General features: G+C 33.4%; 1 protein-coding gene across 3 annotated transcripts in view; it reads left to right on the top strand.

The window, feature by feature from the left end:
- Window positions 1-27,505, top strand: part of TMTC4 (transmembrane O-mannosyltransferase targeting cadherins 4) — a 68,748-nt gene extending 41,243 nt beyond the window's left edge. For all 3 annotated transcript variants that reach the window (XM_044667198.1, XM_044667199.1, XM_044667197.1), the window contains 7 exons: window positions 4,525-4,604; window positions 4,847-4,954; window positions 5,057-5,198; window positions 12,691-12,805; window positions 14,963-15,075; window positions 24,300-24,369; window positions 27,334-27,505. In XM_044667198.1, coding sequence (XP_044523133.1) covers window positions 4,525-4,604; window positions 4,847-4,954; window positions 5,057-5,198; window positions 12,691-12,805; window positions 14,963-15,075; window positions 24,300-24,369; window positions 27,334-27,482 — 777 coding nt within the window. In that variant the 3' untranslated portion in view covers window positions 27,483-27,505. The remainder of the gene's footprint in view (window positions 1-4,524; window positions 4,605-4,846; window positions 4,955-5,056; window positions 5,199-12,690; window positions 12,806-14,962; window positions 15,076-24,299; window positions 24,370-27,333) is intronic.
- The last annotated feature ends 391 nt before the right edge of the window (window positions 27,506-27,896 follow it).

Here is a 27,896-nt window from a genome sequence, read left to right on the forward strand (position 1 = left end):
GTTCTTTTTTTTCCCCATTTTTACACTTTCAGTTTTATTCCCATTTTTACACTTTCAGTTTTTTTCCCCATTTTTACACTTCCAGTTTATTTTGTTTCATTACAAACATTTACAGATAACTTCTGATTTGTGAGAGGTCAGTCTCATATCAAAGATGATATGTCTTTGTCTGAAAACTCATACAGCATTTCATATCTGTGGTATCCTCTCCCTCTATATTTTTTAAATGAACAAATCTATTTTATCTCTTCTTTTAGACCTGAAAAGAGGATCTCAGAGGTCTAATTCATCTATCTCATTTTACAAATAAGGAAACTCATTCTCAGTGAGGTTCAACAATTCCCCTAAAGTCATCAGTTAATATTGTCTTAACAACCATTATGAACTCTTAAACACTGATTTATAAATTTCTTTTCATGTAAGTTTTAAAATTTGATTCAGTTTTTGCAATAAATGTAAAAACTGACAATGTTTTTATTCTTGATTTTTATTTTAATAAATCATTTAATCATTTTTTTCTTTTTTACTCCACATGTGTCTTAGATTTCATGGAACTGCACTAGGCATTTCAGTCTCCTGGGCTTCTTACACTGATTACAAGTCAGGGATTGCAGGGAAAATTGAAAATTAAACATTTTTTTCATTTCTTTCAAATTTCATAGAAAAGAAAAATCATTCATTCTTTAAACACCCTTTTAATAAACTACCTGATAATAGGGTTGTGTGATTTGTGTGCTATATGTCAACCCAGATCTGTTCTCGCTGCTCAAATAATGCATGTTAAAATGGCATGCATGCTAAAGCTGACCTCTGGGTAACTGTTTTCCAGCTCTTAATTATGGGAAGTGTTTGAGAGTACAAATTATCTTTGGGGGGGTTTTGAGAATTTCAACTAATTATAGAGAAAGCCATAGATTTTATTTAAGAATTGTGATTTTTCTTCTTTGGCATTGTGGTCTTTGGTGCTCCATGCTTGCACGGAAAGCTGTCTGTACTGCAGAGGGCAGTTGAATTCTTTGTCTGAGCTTTTTATTTAGAAAACAGAATTTCACGTAACAAAGGAAAACCCCAGGAGCTGGAGAATGGAAGAGGCTGGAGTCATGTTGAAATCTGAGTTGAAGCTGTATTTGTATTCTTGCTGTTGCAGCAATGACAGTCGAGGTTGGCTTCAACTGCCTTCAGTCCCTTTGTGCTTGGTGGGATGTTGAAGAAACAACACCCAGGGCTGTGGGGGAAAGGCAAAATTATAACCATTTAGAGCAGACTTTTAAAAATGTGTGTTCTTGTGTTAGCTTTAACTGATTTCTTCCAAGCTGTAATTTTAAGAGAGTAATACCCATGAATGGACAGTAATTTATACCAACAAGTTTAAATTATACCTTCTGGTGCACAGTAGTGCGTACTCCTCTCACCTGTGATTTGCCCTTGTTGCAATGCCTGTTGTCGGATTAAGTAACAATACATGTATATACTTTAAAATATGGCAGAGGATTAAAGAAGGAAAATGTAGTTCTTTGTTAACTATGCGTTCAAAGACTATCACACTACTTACTAACCTCCCCAGAAATTCAGATATTTATATGCTTTCCTCCCCCACCCCCATCTGTACCTTTGATTTCATCAGTTTGGGGAGCATTTATTCCTGGCAAGGAATTCCATCTGCCCATGCAGAGCAGCATCTTCTCTATAATTCATAGCCATAGAGAGTTACCTGGGTTGCCCATTATTATATTGCCAGCATGCCTCAGACAGGATTTGAACACAGGTTTTCCCCACTTTACAGCCAGCTATCTGCTATACTATGCAATTAATGTAATATAATTACAGGTTAAGCTATATAAAGCAGGATATTGACTTAGGTTTAAGATAGTTATAATATAATTCCCTTAGTTAACTCTAGGTTAGTGTTAGCTTGTTTAATTCTCCCAAAGCATTTCGGTATCTCACTGAAAGAAAAATTTTTCTTTTTGCTATATTAGAGTAATAGTGTGGACCCATCCCAATAAATGCACTGACTGACCTTTTTGCTTACAGGTAACATACATAATTATTTTGTTTGTTAAAGAGGTTCCTTATTATCAGCATCTGTGTCAACAGTAGTAATAGAGTGCAAGATTCTCAAAGGAAGAGATCGTATCAAATTCGTTTTGTGCCTTAGTCCTTGCACCTCAGTACTCAGCACACGATCATCATTTTACAATGATGTTATTAAGCCATTATAACCAAACCCTGCTGTCAGTATAGTTCAGGCAACTGATCATCAATAGTATGTTTCATGGAACTGATTATGGTTTCTTTATTAACATATTTTTGTGGAACCAAGTCACAATGTTCAGTAGTATGTGATTTAAATTCTTTGTATACTTGTATGAGGAGAATGGTAGAAGCTTCTTTTCTTCTGGACCAATTATTTATGTCATAATTACGTAGATCATTGATCTCTAGTTTTTCAAATTATAATATAATAATTTGGTCTTTCAGGTAGCCTCAAGTCCAGAACCCTTAATAAGAGCTGTCTCCCCCATCTGCTTTGTTTTTCTCTTTTTTAAGTGTTTTCTATCTTTTCCTTTTTGTTGTTGTTTCTTGCTGCTTTCACTTTTAGTTTGTTTTACCTCCTGTTTAGTAGAATAATAGACTTGGGAAACAAATGTGGGATAATAAAAAGGAATTCAAAATCTGGAACCCTAAATACTGGTCCTTGTTCTTCCATTAAAAACTTAAAGTCTTAAAGATTTGGGAGAGAATTCCAAATTCATCCCATCTAGTCAATAACTGCATTTCTAGTCAAACTGATACCTCATCAAATGATTGTCTACATATTTGCTGCCTAAAAACCTGCACTAATGGAAAACTTTCTTAGCATTTGACTAATTACATTTTGGAACCAAATATTTCCCTTATGTGAAACTAAAATCTACCTCTACAATGCATTCATTGTTTCTAAATTCTTTGGGTATAAACAAAACAAAAATCTGTTTCCCCTTGCATGTAACAACCCTTCAAATACTTGAAGAAAGTTAATGAATTTCCCTTTGGGTTTTTTTTTTATTCAAGCTAAACATTTCCATTTCCTTCAATGAATTTTCATAAAGAGGTTCCTATCCTTCCACTCTCCTATTCACTTTCTTTTGGGCACATTTGTGTTTCTTGATGCCTTCGCAAAATTTGATACTCATAACTAAGCACAATATTTCAGATTTGTTTTTTCTTGATCAAACCATGGTACAAGCATCATTATTACATCCCTTGTTCTAGATATTAATGCAGTCTAAGATCAAATTAGCCTTTTCAGTTACCACATCATATTGTTGATTCATATTATGATTCTCCTATTTTTTTACATTATCACATGTAGTTTATTCTTTCCCATCCTGTATTCTTACTATTGATTTTTTTGAACGTAGTTATAGGATGTTATATTTATTCTTACTTAATCTTATTAGATTTGACTCATTGTATTAACCCCTAGAGAATATTTTTATTTCAAATTATCTCATCCTATGAGTTCCCAACATCCTCATTTTCATAATTTATATGCATGTAAACTATGCCATCCCCAAATCATTAATTAATTAAAAGATTAAACAGAAGAAATCTTACAGATTAGCATTGATCCACTAATCACTACTCAATGTGGCCAGTTGTACAGCCAATTCCAAATCTACCAAACTATGTTGCATCCATATTATATCTTTTCCACAAAAATATTATGGAATATTTTATTAGTTGTACTATCTTGACAAGTCTGCTCATTTCCTTGGGCTTCAATGTCCTCACAAAAATTTAGAGATTGAATTTCCAGAGTCACTTTCAGCTCTATAACATATTAAAAAATGAATAAGATTTTGGCAAAGTTGTCTTCCCAGTATTGATAATATACATTTTAACCATCAATGAACATTGTGTCAAATTCCAAGCATAATAGTAACACACTTTGAATTTTATAGAAGAAAAAGACCATGTATACATAATTTTAAAAGACTTGAATCAGATCAAAAGAAAGAGAGGGAATATCTTGGTGCTAACTTTCTTTCCACAGTCCATTCCAGTTTTACAAGGAATTATAATATAGTCTTTACTCCAATAAGAATTGCTAGGAACCAAATACTAATTATCAGATTATAATTGTTCACCTTTTAACAATTTCTTGTGAAAATTCATTACTTTTTTTAATAATTCCTTCTAGAAATATCAGTGCCTTTCAAACAAAATTAAACAAAATTAATTAAACCATGTTTAAGTTATGGTTTCTCTTTCTGTATTGCCTTCTTTCTTTCAGACTTCTCCTCAGAAAGGGAAAAAAATAAATAAAAATTGTGAAAAGGACAAATCAAAAAAGAAAAAAGCAAAGTCTAATAAGGGTTCGCTCCACCCCTCAAGGACTTAATTAAATCCTGGCAACTCAGTTTTTAAAGTCCTTCATGTCTTCAGTTAAAGTAAACCATAAATGCTGGTGCCATGGGTAAGAGAAATCCAGCTGCCAATTGCTACCGTTCTAACTTGTGGTTTGTTTATTTTTTTCAGGTTCACTACAACGTTGGCAAAAACCTAGCTGATCAAGGTGACCAGACTGCTGCCATCAGATATTACAGAGAAGCTGTAAGGTAGTAAAAACACTACTTCCCTGGCCCACTTAAAAATATATCTAGATATCGATATCAATATTCAAGCATATATAATCTGTTTAATTATATGATAGATTCTGTTAAATAACATATAAGCATGTATACTATTTTGTCTTCTCAGATTTAATTTTGAATGGCCAATTACAAAATATCATTGCCATTTCCTGACTGCATAGTAAAAATAATAGGAATAAGTAGTTTTCTGTTTTTGCACTACTCAGATTGAATCCTAAATATGTTCATGCCATGAATAATCTTGGAAATATCTTAAAAGAAAGAAATGAGCTACAGGAAGCGGAGGAGCTGTTGTCTCTTGCTGTACAAATACAGTAAGCATTATTTCCACCAAATTACAGCATTGACAAAAAAAAAAATCAGTCCCTACATTCTGATGTTTGAGCTTTTTTTAAAAAAAAAAAATGTTTTTCTAGACCAGACTTTGCTGCAGCATGGATGAATTTAGGCATAGTACAAAACAGCCTGAGGAGATTTGGAGAAGCTGAGCGAAGCTACTGGACAGCAATTAAATACAGAAGAAAATATCCAGACTGTTATTACAACTTAGGACGTTTGGTAAGCTTGTGGTGTACATTTGATTACAGAAGATGTATGTTTCGTGTGTGTATGTGTGTGTGTGTATATTTAAGGTTGAGGAGCTTGGTTTCTTTTCTTGAAATCCTCTAATTAAAAGAAAAATTCTTTAAATTAATAACATTTACAATTTGAGTTCATTAAAACTAATTGGTAGGGAAGACAAACACTTTAGTCTAGAATAAAGAATTAAATTAAACTAGGAAAAATAGTGGTACCTATTCACTATGAAGCCTTTTCTTAAAAGTGACTTCTTTGTTGAATGGCTAGATGATATAGCAGAGTTACCTTCAGAATGGGAAAACTTGAGGGAAATAATTATTCCTATTATGTCTTTGTATTTTTATTAACATTCTTAAATTCAAGAAATATATGCAGCAAAGAGACTAAATATGGCTAATAATAATTATTATTTATTATATTATGAATATAATTACATTGCTACATATAATTATGTAATTATAATAAAATTAGACAAAAAATGTCTTCTTGAAAATCATTAGTTTCTGTTTTGTACAAGTCGATTGAATAAAACTTAATTTTTTTAAACTCACAATGTAAATTCTTTCTAAATATTTCCTTCATCCTAAAGAGGCTCACTATATTAATCATTCATCTAATTCCAAGAATATTCTAAGACCTACCATCATTTATCTTTTTGAAAATCAAAATAACAATATTCAACTGAGAGATATCAAGTAGTGATTAATTTCTGTCTACAAAGTGCTTTAAATCTATTTGATAAGAACTAAAGCACAATTGGTTTACTATTTGGTTTATTTTTCAAGTCTTAAGAGAATATTTATGTAGAGCTTGATACATTTCCTTTTTCCTTGAAAAGTAAAACAAAAAAGGTCTCCATATATATGTGTAACAAAATACCCATAGAAAACACATCCTACCTTTAAACAGAAATGTTTGATGTTTCTTCCTTAGCATTTTTGTATTGATTTGAATTTCCTATGAATCAAAATATTTTATTTTGAATTCCTAACTCTTTGTTAGAGAAAATTGTTAAGAAAATTTATTGTTTTGCCAAAAATAGAATATTATAGTCTGATTTTTTCTATTGTGCACTCAGTTTATCATAGAATGTTAGACAGACAATTGTCAAATCAATAAAATCCTGTGAACTAAGAAGGGTTATAGCTAAAGTGATTCTAAGCAGTTATTTATCTTGCTTTAAAACATTTATAGGGAAAAAACTTCTCTATCTCATTCTTATGAAAGTTCTTATCTAACCTAAATCTTCTGCTGCTTCAAATTAAACCCATTTTTCCTTCCATCTTAAGGGGAAATAGATAACAGCTTAGCACTTCTGAACAGAGTATAGCTGAAAAACTCTTCTTGTACCTGAAGACTGTTAGTGCACATTTGAGCCTTATCTGGGTTTTGGGTTTTTGGCTAGGGCATTATGCTTTTGAGTTGTATAGACAGAATTTGGATAGTGTTGACAGGGTAGAGTAGAGAGAACATTTGGCAGCAGTGAGGAGCTAAAAAGCCTAACACTGGAACAGAATTAGGTATGTCATGAATTCTTTTCTATATTTCTATTTAAATAATAAAATAACTGTATAGTTATGCAGAATTATTCCACATTCAAATGAAAGCCATTTTTAATGAAGGTGATGAAAAATAATGGACGTAACATTAAACTGATAGAACTATTAAGACATATACTTTTTTCAAAATATTTTCTAGAAAGGTCTAAGTCACTTAAAAGCTTTTTTGCTTTCAAGCTTATATCTGTAAAATGGGTTAATTGTCTTTTATATTTTTCATTAAATTAAAAATTCTTTCAATCTAAAGTAATGAAATAAAACTTGTAGTTAAGTGCTTCATAATAGTGATTTACTGAAATACTAAGGACCTCCTATAACTTTCCTTTTAATTTTTTTTATCTCCATGTTGATCTATAAGGCTTTTGTATCTTGAAGTCTAATAGTATTAGGAAAGCTAAAAGTTAATATCTTATCGTTTCTGGCAATTTAATATTATGCTCCATTAAATTATCTTGTCACCTAAAACATATCTGTGGCTTGCATTTCAGTGTGGTACTATACTATGTTAAGTCTCTTAAGGACATTAATTCTTCCTCTTAGGATAATGTCTATAAAAGTGAAGCCTCTGGCTATAGCTTTTCAGCCTGTCCTTTAAGGTCCATCTACTTGAAAGATTTTAGTTCCTTTTATATTATTGCATCTTATAACTGTATCCTCTCTCCAGAAAATGTTATCACTTTAATTCCTTGGAGTTGGGTAAGATAGATAATGTCTGCAAAACTTTATCTAAGAGCTACTTCATAAAGAATCTAACATAGAATATAAATTCTATCTACATATATGATGGCTAGTATGTATTAGTGCCTGCCTATCTTTTAAAAGCATCTATTGCATTGAACTTATCGTTTATCAGTTATGTTACTGTGAAGTGGTTTATGTTGTCTACTGCCAACTGTTCTTGTTATTTAAAGATTTTGTTTTCCATTGTTGTTTAGTTATGTCTTTACCCTCCTTGACAATTTTTTAAAAATCTCAAAGGTGAACTTTTAAAAAATTTCCTCAAAGCTGTGAACTTTTAGCAGTTAAAACCTTTAAGTTTTTCTGAATTAGAGAAGCTTGATGACTTGAAGTTTCATTTCTTTAAATAGTCTCTTGCCAAAAGAAAACCCTTAAGAAGAAACCTGTTGCTTTCTCTTGCTTAATAACATTTATTTATGCATACCAAATAACTTTAATGAATTAGTTGATGGATACATTTATTGAAAAGAATACTATCAGCTAGCCCTACGCACAAGGGTTACTACATAAGAAAGTAGTGTTTGTAGTGTTTGACATATTTACCAAAAAATATTCTAAGATTTTATTACATACCACTCTTCATTCCACAAAAGAATCTACCTTGATGTTTCATCGTGTTGTGAAAGTAACAGAGTTCTCTAAGACGATTCTAGCACTGTAGAAGCTCTTTTGTGTCCTATCAAGATGGAAATACTTCTAAGTAAAAGCCTGGATGTAGACTGTTGGCTACTCTCTCCTAGTACCAAACTAGCCCACTGTAGAGAGGATCATCATAAATAAAATTGTCCAAGAGATGATGAATTCTTTGACCATCATAGTACACTAGATTTCCTAAATGATTTCATTTGGAAAAAGACTTGAATCTTCTTATTCCTTTGTGGAACAAATTATTTGTTGAAGAATTTTGGGGATTTTAATTTCCAGATCAATATAAATAGGGAGTAATTCTCCACAACTCTCGCCTCCAAACTTTTTTGATCATGTACCCCATTAGTAAAGAGAAATTAATCAAACACCCCTCAAATGTGTATGTGTTTATTTACAAATTGCACACGTACTACTGTACTCATGTGTTACACACATTATAAGACAAAAATGGACATTTTAAAAATGAGTTGAAGATGAAATAAACAATATTTTAAAATGTTATTTTGATGGCATAAAAATCATTCATGGCTACTAAATAAATAAATAGCCTTTATATGTTATAGATATGGTATACAGCTTACAATTATGACATTATATTTATTCTTTTACTAATACTTTATAATATTTAGTAAGCTAGCCAGTAATGAACTTCATACATTTGAATCTAAATGCCTTTGTGAGATATTTTTTCTACTATGATAGCCATTAGAACCAAGTATCCAGATTAATTTAAAACCAAACATCCAAATCACTATATCACAAAATGTTAACCCAATATTTTAAAAATAATGACATATAAATACTAATATTTGTAGTGAAAGCAGTGCAATTGGATATTTTTTAACTCAGTAATTTGATTCTTTGTGATATAATAATTCAAAATTCTAGTTCTAACTTCAAATTATTTTTATTTGATTTTACTTTTTATAATAGCTGGAAAAGCTATTTCACATAAATATCCAATGCAAATGGAAGAAGTATACTAAAGAATGCATAGGGGGCAGCTGGGTAGCTCAGTGGATTGAGAACCAGGCCCACAGACAGGAGGTCCTGGGTTCAAATTTGACTTCAGACACTTCCTAGCTGTGTAACCCTGGGCAAGTCACTTAACCCCCATTGCCTAACCATTACCACTCCTCTGCCTTGGAACCAATACACAGTATTGATTTTAAGACAGAAGGTAAAGATTCAAAAAAAAGAAAGGATGCACAGCATAACTCATCTTTAAGTTTGACACTTCTTTTTTACACTTGGTCATGAGATAAACAACAAGAATCTATACATTAACAACAATGATAGAGATAACTAACAGTGCTTTTAAGGTTTGCAAGCTATGCCATATATATTATCTCATTTGATATAAAAGATTTAATATAAAAAGATTTTTAGGATCACTTGCCATTGGATTTCTTGTCAGATCTGATGTAGCCATCGTTACTTTTACCTTATACTGTGGCTGACAAATAGCTTGTCCTAGCCATAGAAGTGGCAACTCTGCCATTTTCTTGTCCACCTAGACTCAAATTAGCTTCAATCTATGGTTCTTTGCAAGAATCTTTTTAAGCCACTTGCTCAATTTGTGAGAGTTAGTTTGGTTAAAAACAAATGATGTAATGCCTAAATCCCTTAAACTAGGCGCACCCCCAGTATTCCTAAGGCAAACAAGTGATTATCTACACCAGGCAATCTCTTCATTTGTTGAACTCCTCTTCCTTCAAGATGCCTCATGTACTATGTGGAACATGTAACACCTGATACACAGAAAGAATGAAGCTGCCAATATCAATCTCTACATTAAGTATTAGCACACCTTAAATTTTCCTTTTTCTTAATAAAATAAATAGAAGTGTAAATTCTAATATTTTCTTAAAGCGCCTTTTGTTTTTGGTTCATGCCCCCAATCTAGAGAGCACTAATCTAGAAGAAGCCAACCACTAAGAAAAGAAGTTTATAGTATCATAAATTTAGAACTAGAAGGAACCTTAGAGATTAGACCATGTAAAGAAACTGAGACCTTAAGGGGTTATGTGGCTTACCTCTATTCACACAGCTACTCAGCTCTGAGGAGGGCACAAATCTTGATAATAAATCCACCACTCTATCCTCTATACAAGACTGAATTTATGCTTAAGATTTAAGATTATATGGACTAAAGAACCAAAATGTCACCTGACTCAACCTCATACTCTCAGCTTTACCTTACTAAGCATTAAAACATATACTAAGCATTTTGAAATTCTAAAATGAGTCACTAGTGGCCATGTTAATAAAGTATCATAGTGGCTTTTGTCCTAGTGATACAGTACTATTGACTGAGCATGGGGGATTCTGCTTGTCATTAGCTCATGAAAAGATGCAGTGCAAGGATTAACTCTGATACCCATGTGAGACAGAAAAGACAATAAGTGCTGATTTAATTGAGCTACCTATGTTTACATTACTTCCTTTCTTTTTGAACTTTTCACCTAATTTCTGTCAACGAAGGGAGGAAATGCTGTTGCTTTAGTTTCCAAGTAAAGCCTTGCAGGAAATTCTGACAGCATAAGTAAATGGGAGTTAGTAAATGTCTCCATAATTCATTAAATTTTTCTTTCCTTTGCATAATATGTCACTTGTTTGCTATGAAGATCATAGGGCAAGTCAAAATGTTGCTGTTGTCCCACGAAAGGAAGACAGACTGGACAGTTTGTACTAGAATATGCACCATCTTTAAATCCTGATAAATTACCATCACTGGCATCTTCACCAGACTTTAAGAAGCAAAACTGCATTGAGATAAAGCCCTTATTAGAACTTAGTTAAAGAGGGCATAGGGTCAGAATCTAAGAAACTCATCTTTTTTTTTCTAGGTTTTGCTTACCCACTATGCAAATTAAGAGCCAACCATTTTGAATTCTAATGACTGATTTAAAAGTAAAATGAAACATGAAGCCTCCCACCTATCCCCAAAAAAGGCATTTTTAACAATATTTTGGACACCCAGATTGCAAATTGGGATGAGGGTAAATATAGAAGATAATGAATATGGTTCAAGCCATACCTTATGAGTTTTTTCCATAGGGAACAGAAAATATGTCTAATATAAAACTCAGGATTTTTTTTCACTTCAGTATCATCAGAAAGAACAACCAACTTAAGATTTGTCAGCTAGTAACTAGGCAACACAACTTTTAACTAAGACACAAAGTTGATTTGCTTTCTAAATCAAGTTTTTGCATACTTTTACCTTAAAAAAGCAAAAAAGTGGTAACTAATCAATTCAACAAATATTCATTCAATATGCATTTATAAAATGCCCACTACATGCAAAGTAAAAGGCTGCTTTCTCACCAATGACATACTAGATGTTTAACCCTGAGCAAATAACCTAACCACTAAGTTGTCCATGTAGAATTCATTCTCAAATTCTATTATTGGTTGCCTATATACATCGATAGAAGTTCCTTACATCAATGAGATCAAAGCCCAAACATTTTTTATTTTAGTTTTACATTTTTAATTTAATTAAAATTTAAATTTAATGCCCCCCAATACCCGCACATACACCCACACACATAGTACCAGGTACTAGGGCATAGAAAGGAAAAATTTTAAATGCTTACTCTACTCTCAAGGAGTTTAGATTCCACTGGGAAATGTATCTAATGGAAGGAAGAAGATAGTGCTAACAGCTTGGGGAGTCTTAGAAGGCTTTGGAGGGGAGATAAATTCCAGGCTAAACTTAAAAACAAGAAGCTTAAGGATTCTAAAAAGTGGTGGTGATGAAAGAGGGCACTTTAGGTATGGAGGACAACTTGTACAAAAGTGTGAAGGTGTGAAAGGAAATGACCACTTCTGGGAAAAAATAAGACAGGTTAGTTGAAAAAAAGAATGTACTAAGGAGAATAATAGAAAGAAATCCTGTAAAGCAGTGGTTCCCAAACTTTTTTGGCCTACTGCCCCCTTTCCAGAGAAAATATTACTTAGCCCCCTGGAAATTAATTTTTTTAAAATTTTAATAGCAATTAATAGGAAAGATAAATGCACCTGTGGCCATCACCACCCTCTCTGGATTGCTGCAGCACCCACCAGGAGGCGGTGGCGCCCACTTTGGGAATCACTGCTGTAAAGGGAAGCTGGAGTCAAATCGTGAGGGACTTTAAATACCATAGTTGGACCTCTTTATAATATTTTAGGAGCTATGTGATGGATGTATTGGAGAGGGAAAGAACATGGCAATAGGCAAATCAACTAAAAGGCTACTGCCATATCCAGGAGAAGGGTGATGAGGGTTTGAACGTAGGTGGCTGTCATGATAAGAGAAAGGAGGATGAATGAGACATATTATAGTGGTAGGAATGATACTTTAAAGTATATATTGTATATGGGAATTTATATTTCAAAGATGGCATCATTAAACAAGATTTTTTTTATCTTAAATTCTACTTGGAAAATTTAGATTTCCAAATTTTAATACAGCCATAGAAGCATTAAAAAAGAGCAATGAAAAGAAGAAAAATCCATTTAAATTGTTGCATTATTTTCAGTATGCAGATTTAAATCGTCCCTTAGATGCATTGAATGCATGGAGGAATGCTACTTTTCTGAAACCAGAACACACTTTGGCTTGGAACAACATGATAATATTGCTTGATAATACAGGTATATTATTTTTTAACATTATGTTTGAACTTTGGGAGAGGTAGTTCTATGTAAGGTCAAAATAATAGTACATAGTTATATTGTCACCTAATAATTAGAAGGTATAGATGACTCATTTGTTTTTTTTTTAAGATTAATCAAATAAATATTTGTTGAGTTCACCTTCCTTTTTAACTGATTCCTTGAACTATGGGAAATAATCATTTTGAAAAAACTGAGATGCTTATTGTAACATTTTAAAATTTAGGGCTACGGTATTCACTTATTTGACAACTTTAGTCATCCATTCAGACAAAACCAAGAAACCAGAAGTAAGAAGTTCTATGAGCAACCAAAAAATGATTTGGAAGAGAAAAAAAAGATGTTGCAAAAGATGTTTAATCGTGAGAGACCCTTAGTCCCTTGCTCAGTCTATTCTTTCTATTTTAGACACAATTGTAATGGGCTTGGTTAATCTGATTTCCTAGTCCATAGAAAATTTGAAGAGTTGGGAAATTCTGCTGGGTAATACAAGCACACTGATCATAATTATAAGGAATGATAGCTAGAAGCCTGATAAGGGTCTGTAACCACATTGTAGCTTTAGGGGTAATTGCAATATTTGGGAATGCCCAAGTTCCCAACATTTTTTACATACCATATAATTATTTTTAAGACCCTATTATTACAAAATTCTTGCACATGGCCCTACCCTGATAGCAACGGAAAGGAAAATAAACTACAAACTTGAAAAAAATAGTAGGTTAAGATGATTAAATGTTGGAGTAAATATTCACTACTTACTCCAGATCTTGTAGGCTTTATAATTCTCACTGCTTTACAGTACAGTTAAATAATTGATGTATTTGTATATTCATAGTGACCCTGATTAATCAAGAAAATGTTAGATGATGCTCAGTATTCTTTCAATAAGAAGGAAACATATAATGGATTTTTTAAAATTCCCATCCAATTTTTTTTTGTTTGGTAATTTAAAGGGGTCAGTTTAGTTATTTAGCTTATTCACCCATGATGCCCAAGTGATTTCCTCACTGATGCCAAATCAATAAGGTATTACTGTGAAAAACCATGAGCAGCTGAGGGAATTGAAAAAATGATCTAGTCACCTAGTTTTCATCAGTCAGTTATTGCTAAAGTAATTATGAAATTAGTTTGGCAGTTATTTAACAACCTAACAAAAAGGTATGTTGAGTTGCATGTAATGATCTGTGTCTCTGAGATGGATAAAATTTTATTTTCATAGAGAATGGGAGAGGATTCAAAGTCATCAGTGTATTATTGGGAAAGATTTATTTGTATGTTTGTTATCTATTCTAACTTCTTGATTTTAACTAGCTTTTGTTCAGAAATACATTCATATTACTGCTGAAGACTATGAAATATGCATTAATTAAAAGTTATTTGAATATTATTACAGTTGGGATGCAGTGGTCTTCCCATTTATGATGACTAGTTTATATAAATATTCTGCTCTGACACTCCATTATGGATTGTCCTGTAAAGTGATCAAAATGATGAAGAGTCTTAAATCTAAATTTTGAGGGGCATCTGAGTGGCTCAGAGATGGGAGGTCCTGGGTTCAAATCTGTCTTTAAATACTTCCTGACCCTGGGCAAGTCACTTAACCCCTATTGCCCAGCCCTTATCACTCTTCTGCATTGGATCCAATACAGAGTATTGTTCTATTGGTTCTAAGATGCAAGGTAAGGGTTTTTTAAAAAAAAACTAAATTTTTTAAAAATTATTTTTGGTGTTGCTTTTTAGTGTTCTTTTGGTCCAGCATGGCATAAAGAAGAAAGCTGTCATCAGAGCCAGGACTAGCTCTCAGTATTCTAGGAAATTCTTTAAGACTATATTTTGTAAGAGTATTTATTTACTTTAGTAGAGGGAGTTCCAGTACTCCTACAATTCCTCACAAGAGAAAATAGCCCATAACAGTGAAATCAAAGATCTAGTCGACCCTATTCTTATCCTTTGATCCATATTCTGTTTCTCAAAAAAAAAACCATGTAACTTCTTTTTCTCTTCTATAATTTTGATTTATTCATAAACATTGTAATATGCATGACTTTTTCATTATAGGAAGATACAAATTACCAGAAAAAAAGATTCTAAAGTGTTATTTATTTTGTTCTTTTTCTAATTCCATTATCCTAGGTAACTTAGCCCAAGCTGAAGCAGTTGGAAGAGAGGCGTTAGAATTAATACCTCATGATCACTCTATTATGTTCTCATTGGCAAATGTACTGGGGAAATCTCAAAAATACAAGGTTTGTAAACTCTAGTTTGCTAGAATTTCTGCAATTAACAATAGCATCTGACAAAAATCATAAATATTAATTTTGCTTGGTGAAATCCAAAGGTAAGTCAAAATTAAAATAAAGAAATGAATCCTAAAAAGGGAATCTATCTACACATGATGGGGCAATGGTACAATTAGTAGAATATGGTCAATTGGTTTCTTGAAGAAATTGCCTCAAAGGCAAATATTTAGACTGAAAAATAAGTATAAGTATTTTCATATTGGAATTCACTGCCTCTGCTTGAAAAAGAATAGACACACCAGAGGAAGGGTTTGTAGTTTAATAACCATGAAAAGAGAAAAGCAGCTCAGCAGAACTGGGTCCACATTTTCTCTAAAGGGGAAGAATATCCATTTCATAAAGGACTCTGAATGTATCTTATTGATAGTTAAGATCTACACTCATAGTGTAGCTGCAGCTGGGCCTTTCTGGCACAAGAGTGCTTGAGTTTGTTTGCTTCCAAATCAGCCAGGGCTTTGGGTTTTGTTTATAGGGTGACTTCTTTTATACAAAGTTCATAATACAACCCAGGGTACATAAATGTCCTACTTATGATTGCTTCCAACTCTCATCATTTGAGGTTCATGATTGCATAGCTAAATGCTTTATGATCATTTAGATTACTTACTTTATTACACACACAATGCACCAGTCCGGGTACTAAAAATACTACAAATTGAGATTGTGTCATGGTCATAGGATCATAGATCCAGATGTGGAAGGGACCTCAGAAGTAGCTCAACCCTTTACTTTTATAGATAAGTAAACTGAGGACCAGTAAATTAAATAACTTGCCTGAAACCATATAGAAAATAAGCTTCAGAGACAGCATTTGAACTCAGGTACTCAACTATAGAAGTTTTGGGTTTTTTGTGACTTGAACTCCTATGAATATCTGGTGAAATCTATGGACCTCTTCTCAGAATAAGATTCTAAATACATAAAATAAAATAAAATAATAAAATATATAGGGAGCACAAAGAATCCATTTGTATTAAAATGTAATACCAAAATATTAAATTTTGTGTATCTTAGTTTAAAATCCCTATTCTAGAGCCAGTGCTCTGAACCATGGTAATAGGGTTAGACTTCAAATTCTCAGTATTTCCAAGAGTAGTGTATACTTACCATGGAAATTTAACAGTAGCCTGCACCCCTTTCTTTGGCACCCCAAGCTAACCTTTGGATTTTAAAGAGAAAATCTTAAGATTGAAGCTACAACTTGCTTCTTCCCTTACCCTCTTATTGAATAAGAATGGAGACAAAACTGTTTGTTTATCTGCAAACCAACCTTTTAAGATAGTGAAATGGAGAAAAGTAGACATTCTCACTGTGCAGCAATTCTAAAGTTCTCTAAAGTGACTCCCTGGCATCCAGAAGACCTACTTCTTGCCCAGAGTGAGGTCAGTCTTCCAACCAGAGGGGTTCTGGAAAGGGATGTCACAAAGACCATAATTTGGAGTAGGAGTTTTTGCCTCAGGATTGGGTACAGAGGAGGTGGCTAAGGGAGCACTAACACACCCATAGTCTGGGAACCCAGCTGGCTGGTGGGGAGGCAGCTAGGAGAGTGCCAGCACAAGAGGTCTGGACGATCCAGCTCAGGACTGGCTAAGTGAACACCAGCATGCCTGAAGTCTGGCTGCTAAGGGAACAACAGCTGGCCACATGTGGTTGGTGCCATTTCTTTCTCTGGCCCAATTTTTATTATTTAATAAATTATAAATTAAGATAGAGTCTCCAGATAATTTTAATCTACACTACTTTACATTTTTTTATGAGGAAAATATTCTATTTCAAAGACTGGGTATTCATTTTCTTTGTTCTTCCCCAAGATAACTAACATAAGTAAAAGTCATCAACTTACAATATTTTTTTTATTTGATTTCTTTTGCCTTTCAGGTAGCAGAGTACTTCGAACATAATAGACGCTTAATAAATATTTATTAACTGACAGATGGTTCTGTCCTATTCTGGAGTTACAAAATATTCTAGTAAATCTAAATTTTCTGGGATAATCATGTTTAACCCTGTTTATCATACTTGTGACTGATAAAGAGTCACTACTGCTTCCCTCTACTTTTTGAACCCTTCTGGATTTTGTGTAGGGTAGTTTTTTGTCAAAACATACTTATAGAAAGGGGGAAAAAGCGAATGCTTCCTGGCTTTTGTTTAGACTTTTGTTTCAGCTATCTAGCTATCTGTGTTAAGGTATGTCATTTTTATCCTAGCTACAGTAAATGTTTTTCACTGGGTTGCCTGTATAATCATTTCACTGATTTATTTTTAATCATCTCACTGCCTTTAAATGGGAGCTTCTTGCTCTGTAACACAAGCAGTATTTCTTTTGATTTGCACTTCACATTGCATTTTTTTTTCTCCAGATGAAGTTGAAAATACCTTTTAAGGCTATTGCAAGAAGCCAATTTTCCCCTTTCCCCAAATATCTTCCATATAAATATATAGGGCATTAAGAAAAGTTAATATAGAAGAGAAGAAATAAGAATCTGTCATAAGGAATTGTAATACGTTCTTTAATGCATCCCATTGTGGCAGTGAATACAATAATATTTATGCGTGACTTCTAGAACCATGGCACATTAGCACTGTGACATGTATAAAATAGTTACAAGCTAAAGATTTGAAATTTCATTTACATATTAATTAGAATGCAAAAGTGACATGCAATTTCCTCAACTAGGTGGTGTAGTATATAGAGTGTCAGGCTTAAAATCAGGAAGACTTTTCTTCCTGAGTTCAGATCTGGCTTCCAGCACTTACTAACTATGCAATCCTGGGCAAATCACTGATCCCTTTTGTCTCAGTTCTTCATCTATAAAATGAGCAAGAGAAGGAAATGGTAAGCCACTCAAGTATTTTTGCCAAGAAAAACTCAAATGGGATCACAGAGTCAGACAGAACTGAACAACAACAACTAACAACAAATACACTGACAAATACATCTAATGCTATTTGATCATCATCTACTTCCCTTGCATTGTTTTACTGTATTACAAAATGGGCTTTTTTATTTGTGTCCTAGTATGACATGGGAATGGGCCTGCTGGGGAGAAAGGAACCTTCCAACACTGAGTAACTATTAAGCTAGATAACTGTAAACATCCCTCTAGCATACCTCTCCAGTGCCTTTTCTTCTCAGAACTCTTATAACATCCATTTTAGGTGCCACTAATTTTATCATTACAGTAATAACTGATATGTATATAGCACTTTAGGCTTACAAAATGCTTTATATACAAAATGTGGATGGCACTTACCAAGAATCCTGTCGAGTACATACTACAGATATCATTATCTTTGTTTTTCAGGTGTGGAAACTGAGGTTGAAGGATTAAGTGACTTGTCCTTGTTTTTTGTAAAGAGAAAGATCATGAGCCTCCAACATACTTCTTTGACAGTTGTAGGAAGTTAAGATTTTACTGATATATTCATTCCTCACTTTAAAAAAGTTTTATACTTGTAGCACATGCTCTGGAGCTAATCTCTCATCCATTCACATTCATAAGTTGAGTTCCCCAAAACTCATTCTTTTCTTCAGGGTTCTATGGAGTTAATTTTTCTAATTCAAAATAGCTTTGAAGGCTTTACTGTTGTACTTCCACCCTTTGAGTGTCAGTTGATTGCAATTAGTTAGCTGTACTTAATTAGCTTTAGAAAGAGATTTTTTACTATGATGTTTAATAAGATTGTAATAAAAATATTCCCCCTAAAAGTCAGTGTCACTCCCACCAGTATATGCAAAGTCTAAGAGACATTGGGATTGAGTTTAGAGCATACATTTAGCAGTCTCAGAATTCCTGGTTTCTAGAAGTCCTTTTTTCCCCTTCAAGGGATTATCTTGAAGTTCGCCTTAAGCATGAATTGGCCTTTTCTTATAAAATCTTGAAGCTATCTTACCTCATTACATCTCATCTGCTCCCCATTCTCAATACAGACTCAGTGAGAATCCTACTAGAGGAAGATGGAAAGTCAAAAATCCTCTATCCTGATAAAGTTCACAAGGTCATCCTCTAGCCTCAGAAGTTAGGAGAAAAAACTAAGGCAAAAGCCAAGTTTGGGGTTGATTCTTTCTAAGGGTGTTGGCCAGAAAAGTTCTCTTTCTTCATCACTCCCAGATGTTCAAATGCCTGGATTCTAAGCTGCCTTGCTATTTTACACAAAAAGGCATACGGTGTGAACCATGTCTCCTCAACCAATGTGAATATATGCCCTGTGCAACTCCCTTTGTTTCATTCAAGGGCTTCAAAACTGATAAGGAATTTTCCAAAGTAGTCTAAAACTCTTGCTTTATTGATTCAGTAGAGATAGGCCGTTTCCCCCTCTTCTAACTGTTTGACTCAGTAAAGCTGTTACCTCACAGAGATGTTAAGGCTTAGCATTTTTTAAGTTATTTTAAGTAGGGTTGATTATTTTATTTATTGACTCAATTAACAACTTAACAACTTCCCTCCCTTACATAGTAAATGTTCTTTAGCAGGGGTTCTTACCCTAGGGTCAATAAAATCTTTCTATAAAAACATTGTAATAAGTATATTTCAATATAATTGGTATCCTTCGTAATTCCATGTATTTTATTTTATGCATTTAAAATATTCTGAAAATAATAACAACATCTAGCATATGGCATCTAACTGTGTGCCTGGCATCGCATTAAGTGCTTTATAAATATTATCTTGTTTTATACTCACAACAACCCTGGGAGGTAGGTGCTATTATTATCTTATTTTATGGATGGAGCAAACAAAGGTTAAATGACTTGTCCATTGTCACACAGACAGCAAGTGTGTGTCCCTGAACTTGAATCCAAGTCTGCTTCATTCTAAGCCCAGTGCTACACCACCTAAGGTTTCCCCTTACTGCCAGAGGGGTCTGTGATTCACACAAAAAGTTAAGAACTTTTGATCTAAAACATGGAAAGTTACATGGAGATTAAAGCTGTGTCCATGAGAACATGTCAAGAAATATCAGATTAGTTGGTATTAAGGGCTAATCCCTTTCCTGACCTCTAGACTCACATTTCCGTTTGCATATTGGATATCTTGAACTGGTTATCCCTTAAACACTTCAAACTCAATATGTCCGAAACTGAACTCATCTTTCCCTCCAAACCTTTTCTTCTTCCTTCCCTGTTACTTTTGTGTGTACTACCATTACACACACACACACACACACACACACACACCAGCCACCAGTCACTGACACTGTAGGTGTCATTTTCAGCTTCCCACTCCTCCTCCCCATATCCGCTTTCAAAGTCCTGGCAGGACTTTTCCTCTGTGTCTCTGTCCTCTGACACTGCTACCACCCCGGTGCAAGCTGCTATCCTCTCATGCTTGGACTATTGCAATAGTCTGTTGGTCTTCCTTCCCCAGGTGTCTCTCTACTTCAGCCCATTCTCTGCTCCTGTGACTTTAAAGTAACCTTCCTAAAGTGAAGGTCTGAGTACATCACCCTCCTTTTTGGTACATTCCACTGGCTTCCTGTTATCACCAGGATCAAATATAAAATCTTCTGTTTGGCTTTATAAACTGATCTTTTCCTACTTTTCATTTTTCTTGTACCATACTCCCATTTACATACTCTTAAGATTCATTGACACTGGCCTCTGAATCTTAAAACACAATATTTCAGCTCCCAACTGCATTTTCACTGGTAGTTCCTCCATGCCTATAATTCTCACCTTCTGCACCTCTGCCTCCTAGGTTCCTTCAAGCACCAGGTCAAATTCCACTTTCTCCAAGAAGCTTTTCTCTATCTCCTTTAATACTTATTTGTTCCCTCTTAAGTTTCCTTTATAAATATATATTGTTTGCATCTTATCTCCTCCATCAGACTGTGAGCTCCTCAAGAATTGGGACTAGTTTCTTTTTGTTTGTTTTTTTAAACATTCTTGGTATCTTCGGTACTTAATGAAGTGTTTGGCACATAGTAGGTGCTTAATAATTGCTTCTTGACTTGATATTGATTAAATGAATAAACTAAATCTCACAATAAAAGAAACTGAGGCTCCTTGACCTTTGATTTAGAAATCCAATTTACTAACATATTTTCTAACTCATACCCCATTTTTTCCAGTTCCTTTTTGGTTATGTTTCTCAAGAATAAATTAATCTCTGCCAATTCTGACTAAGAAACTTTCTAACTGACTAAGTAATTTCAGAGGTGTTAGTCCAAATTTTCTTTCCCAGATGCTCCAGGATTATAGTATATAACAACATGATAAAGTTGTTCTCCCAGTAGATGATAAAAAGGTAAAGACAGACAAGAAACAAATGGGAGAAACAAAAATGGTGGCAACAAAGAAAATGAAATTCAAGAAATAAAAGCTTTGGAGTAAAACTATTTAAGATTAATATATATTTTCTGCTTTTTAAACTTATTCGAAAAGAAAATTAAATAAGAAGTTTGAAAGTGACATATATGTAATATACCCAAATTATTTGACAGCCTAAAGTAGTTCTTTTTTTTAACCCTTACCTTAAATAAACACTGCCAAGATTAGAAGAAAAGCAGAAAATGGGGGGAATGTTTTTACACACAGCCCCCAGATAGAATTCTCACATCTAAAATATAGAGCGAACTTTGACAAATTTATAAGAATAAGAGCCATCCCCCAGTTGATAAATGGGCAAAAGATATCAACAGACAATTTTCAGATGAAGAAATTGAAGCTATACATAAGCATTTGTAGAAATGTTCCAAACCACTACTGTTTATAGAGAAATGAAACCAAAAAAAATTCTGAGATATCAACTCACACCCACCACACTGGCTAAAATGACAGAAAGGCAAAGTGACAAATGATGGAGGGCATGTGGAAAAATGGGGACACTAATGTGCTATTGGAACTGTTTTCAAGAGCAATTTGGAATTACACCCAGAGAGTTATAAAGGAGTTTAGGGAAATAAATATGCTCCAAAATATTTATAGTGGCTCTTTTTGTGGTGGCAAAGAATTGGAAACTGAAGGGATGCCCATCAATTGGGGAATAACTAAGCAAATCCGTGGTATATGATTCTGATGGAATATTACTGCCCCATAATAAATGATGAACAAACTGATTTTTTTGAAATGTGGAAAGAACTATATGAGATAATTAACAGTGAAATGAGTAGAACTAGGAGAACATTATACACAGCCACAGAACTAATACCAGAAGAATAAACTGAGAATGTTACCCCCAGAAAGTAAAGAGAAAAAACAGGAAAGACAATTTTTATGAGCATGTTGGCTTCCTTACTTTCGTGATAATATCCTTTGTGATGCAGGGAGAGTGGGGAGGGGTTGGTACTCCAGTGGACAGGATCTGTTACATAGCTATGAAGAAAACTAAGTTAAATATATAGGAAATTTGATTTCATTTGTGTAATATCTTTTTCTTTATATCTGAGAATGCTTGTTTTGTTTGGATTTGTGAACATTTGGAAAAGTAATTAAGTAATAAAAATAAAGCAGTTCAAACTCAGAAAAACAAAATAAAACAAATAAAGAAAACCCTTATTTTCCCTCTTAGAATCAATGCCATGTATTTGTTCTAAGGCAGAAGAGTGTTAAGGACTAGGCAATGAGAGTTTAGTGATTTGTCCAGGGTCACAAAACTAGGAAATGTCTGTGGTCAAATTTGAACCCAGGACCTCCCATCTCCAGACCTGGTTCTCTATCCACTGAGCCACCTAGTTGCCCCCAAAGCAAAAGTTCTTAACTTATGAGCTGTGATTTTTTTATAACTAAATTTCAATATAATTGGTTTCCTTTGTAATTCTATGTAATTTATTTTATGCATTTAAAAGTATTGTTCTATAAAGAGTGCCATAGATTTCACCAGACTACCCAAAGAATCCATGTCATGAAGAAGTGTAAAAACTCCTGATCTGGAAACTATAGTTGGGAAAATCATTTATTTCCTTATTTCTTGCCATTTTTGTCTATAGCACATAGGTGCTTAATAAGTATGTGTTGTATTAGGCACGTGGTTTATCTCTGGAGTTAGTAATACTATTCATTCCCATTTAGTTCATAAAGAACTCTAGACCTATTGTGAAAGATTCCTGAGTAGTGAATGAATTAATTCATATATTTCAGGACAATTTTGTCATATTGAAAGCAGAATACTGTGACAGGCAGTCATGGGCAGTTTAGAGGTACAGTGAATAGAACATAAAATTTGGAGTCAGGAAAGACACAGATTGGAATTCCATTCAGTGCTTTCTTGCTGTATGACCTTCCTTAGCCTAAATTTCCTCATTTGGAAAAGGGGCTAATAATAAAAGCTACTTACAGTATTGTGATAATTATTGAAAGAATTAACCAAAGTGTTTTGCATACTTTAATGCACCATAAGAATGATAACTTATTCTTTCCCTCGCTGTTCATCTTTTTTTTTTTAGCTAGTTGAACTACTCTTCATTAGTAAGGGTTCTATAGATGGTTAAAAAGATGAAATACCTCTTTAGCCCTGAATTTTAGAAATCTGGAACTTAACCTGACAATGTTGCTTCCCTTGCCACAGAGATCCACAGCAACTCCAACTCTCTGGTGCTTCATTATTATTTATAAACCCAATCTTTCCTTCCATCCCTAGGCTACCCATTTTTCTTTTGACTACTCTCCTCCCTCTAACAAAAATAATTAAATAAATAAATGAACAGATCTGGTCACTTGGAATTTTAGAATTATAAAGAATTATTTTGTGTTGAAAACAGCAGAAGTAATTGGCAAAATGCCCTTGACCTCTTAGTTCTGTTGCCCTTTATCTAGGTCTCTTTATGATTTTGTCTCCTAGTCCCTTTCTTACCTTAGCTTCAAGGATTCCCCTCTTCACCAGCTCCTGCCACTTATGCTTCAGCCAGCACTGTTACTACCACATTTATCTTCTCAAAATGGTGTTTTGATCATGGGAGTATTAAGATGTTGGGGGGTGATGCTGGTCAAGATACGAGGTCACAGGATTAAGAACAATTTTATGAACCATGGCCCATGGAGATTAATATGCTTTTTTGTCATTGCTATTAATTTTTTAAAAATTTTATTTTCAGTTGCAAATTCTCTCCTTCCATCTACCCCCTCCCATACCCATTGAGAAGGCAAGAAAGACAATCCTCTTTGTGTCTAATATGCTTTTAAATGATCTGCACAAGTACATTGCATTTTGACATCTTTTTTATTTACTTAGGAATCAGAAGCTTTATTCCTCAAGGCAATTAAGGCCAATCCAAGTGCTGCAAGCTACCATGGCAATTTAGGTAAGGAACTTTTGTCCAGTATGAATCTTTCCATAGTGTATTTTCTAATGAAGTAGGCTTATTTCCACTGAAGCAGTATTCAGAGAAAGATTATTTTAGGGTTAGCTTATCTGTGCTGCCCTCCAAAAACAGAAAATCAAAAATGCATGCTTTATTTGATTTCCTTCATTTTGATCTTGCAGCCCAATGTTTTAGATTTTTATGCCTGTCCATGGTTGCCATGACCGATGAATTCATCACCAACTAATAAAGGTTTTCAGGATGATTCTCTTTGCACTTTGGTTGGTTCTCAAAAAAGTGAATTTATCAAGGAATCTGTATTTGGAGCCTTTCCAGCATAGCAGAATCTCAGTTGGCATTACTGACTTTGCCTTTGAAAGCCTGGTCAACATTCTGCAGTGAGGCATTAGAGTAGGACTTTTGTGGAAGCTTTAGAATATAACCTGTGTTAATTCTGAGAGTTATATTTGCTGGATAATACTTATCAGATCTAATTATCTATCCTTGTTTCCTTACCCCATCATGGAATAATCATTAACTGCTCTATTCGATTAGGTCCTATAAGCTATATATATTATAGTACCAAAGTAATAAGGTCACTGTGGCACCATGGTATTCCAGCATTTCAATGCCTATAATTCAGTGTATTTGTAAATCAGATGCCAACTGACACAAAATAAGCAAAGTTCATCTTAGATGTCCCAGTTTTTCTCTACTTGCCCTCTTCTTTAGTCTCTGTTAATCCCAGCACATAATTTTTTGTAGCCTACCATTCAGATTCTCTCCTCATATTCTGGATATTCTTACCTTCCCTGGCTACCAATCCATCCATCAAAACTTAATTGTTCTGTTCTGTTTGTTAATGCATATTAAGGCCTTATGCTTCCCAGATAATCTGTACATTTTAAGTAGGATCTTCTAGAAATTGCTGTCAATATTTATTTAAAACCATCAGCAAGTATCATCTGGTATGCGGATAAGTTAGAAGCCTTCCCAATAAAATCAGGAGTGAATGAAGGATATCCATTATCACCACTATTATTTACTATTATATTAGAAATGTTAATGGTAACAATTAGAGAAGAAAAAGAAATTGAAGGGATTAAAGTAGGCAATGAGGAAACTAAACTATCATTCTTTGCAGATATGATGATATATTTAGAGAATCTTAGAAAATCAACTAAAAAACTAGTAGAAATAATAATTTTAGCCAAGTTGCAGGATACAAAATAAACTCACATAAATCATCAGCATTTCTATAAATTTCCAACAAAAATCAGCAGCAAGAGTTAAAAAGAAAAACTTTTAAAATCACTCTAGACAATATAAAATATTTGGGAATTGATATGCCAAGACAACGGAATTATATGAACACAACTACAAAACACTTTTCACACAAATAAAACTATAACTAAACAATTGGGAAAACATTAATTGTGGGGTAGGATGAGCTAATATAATAAAAATGACAATCCTACCTAAACTAATTTACTTATTCAGTGTCATACCTATCAAACTGCCAAAAAACTTTTCTAAAGAACTAGAAAAAATTATAACAGAGTTCATCTGGAAGAGCAAAAGACCAAGAATATCAAGGGAACTAATGAAAAAAATTTGGAGGATGAGGGCCTAGCAGTACCAGATCTTAAACTGTACTACAAAGCAGTCATCATCAAAACAATATGGTACTGGCTAAGAGACAGAACAGAATGGAATAGACTAGGGGTGAATGACCTCAGCAAGCTGGTGTTGGATAAACCCAATGATCCCAGCTTTTGGAACAAGAATTCACTATTTGACAAAAACTACTGGGAAAATTGGAAAACCATATGGGAAAAATTAGGTTTAGATCAATATCTTAAATCCTATACCAAGATAAATGCAAATGGGCAAATGACTTAAATATAAAGAGTGAAATCATAGAAATTGCTTTCAAATAGGGTTTTGGGGTTGAAAGGGACTTACTACCCCAAATTTCAGGCTTAGGGTAAGGGAGATGTTTGAGGACTACTGAAACCTTGTGTTGCCCTTCAAATCATGCCAGCATCTAATCTATATGCTGAACTATTATCATTTGAAATTTGAAATTATATAAATGAACCAGCAATGTTTTAGAACCAAATCCCAAGATGTAGATTTTTTCCTACTATTTCATTGCCCAATCATTTTGAACTCCCTGTCCTTCAGCTGACAAAATATACAACCAGATATTGCTGTGCCAAGAGATGGCCAGAAAAATAAAATCATAATACTTTATGCAAGGTTAAAAAATAAATATTATTCCCAAACTTAAATGAGATTAGGATTGTGCCAATATAAGAAATTCAGCATTAGCCTTAAGATAATTTTATTAACCTTTGCTCTATAATATATATATATGCTTTAACACATATATAATATATATATGCTTTAACATAATCCCTTTATGTTGTTAATATAGTTCCTCTTAAATGCAGAAGAAAAAAATGATTGATCATGTGGTTTGGGTATATAATTGGAGTTTTGGCTTTAAAAGAGCTTTCTATTGCAAATATGAGTAATATGGAAATAGGTTTTGAATAATAATACATGTATAACCCCGTAGAATTGCTTGTCAGCTCCAGGAAGAAGTAGGGAAGAGGAGTGTGAAAGATCATAAATCATGGAATCATGGAAAAATATTCTAAGTAAATAAATTTTTAAAAATATATATGTACATATAGTTCCTCTCATTCTTATTAGTGTTACATTTAACATTGGAAAACCAATTTAAAGAGATGGGGTTATCTAGAAATGTATATCATTTTTGAAGGTTATTAAGGCAAAGTAAGTTTTGTGATTCAGAGAATTTTCTTAGGTCTAGTGATTTTTTAATGTATCAGTGTTATGATGTATTTTAATGTTGTTTTTTTTTCAACAAATGATTGAAAGTTTTGCAAATTATGCAGAAAGATTTCCAATAAAAACTGCTCCTTGCTGTTTCAGCTGTGCTTTACCACCGTTGGGGAAACTTTAACTTAGCCAAGAAATACTATGAAGTCTCTCTGAAGCTTGACCCTTTGGCACCAGGGACCAAGGAAAATTACAATCTACTAAAAAGAAAACTAGAGCAATTGCAAACAAATAGTGTTTGATTGTTCTTTTCTCTCTATCTTTTTTTTTTTTTTGTCTACGCATGATACAGATCATCAATGTTCTTTGGTTATTTTTAACCATGTAAAAAAGTTATGGTGTTAAGATTTGGTTTTTTTATATCAAAATAAAAACATGAACATACAAAAAAAAATCATTGCAGCACCAGTAATATGCTTGATGTTTTTTTGCATTGGGAATATATTTTTTTCTAACCAACTTATAGCTTCTAAAAATTCAAATCTAAGATAAAATCATTTTCTAATCTAAAAAGGAAAATAAACATATTAAGCTACTTGTAATTTCCCAAACCAAAATTTGCAGTGGGGATATGAAAAATAGTTAAGCGTAAATGAAACAGCATTCATCATATGGAGAATTGGCAAAACTAGCTTGATAAATTTGTACAATTATCA

This window comes from Gracilinanus agilis, chromosome 3 (genome assembly GCF_016433145.1).
Source record: "Gracilinanus agilis isolate LMUSP501 chromosome 3, AgileGrace, whole genome shotgun sequence".
NCBI lineage: Eukaryota > Metazoa > Chordata > Mammalia > Didelphimorphia > Didelphidae > Gracilinanus > Gracilinanus agilis.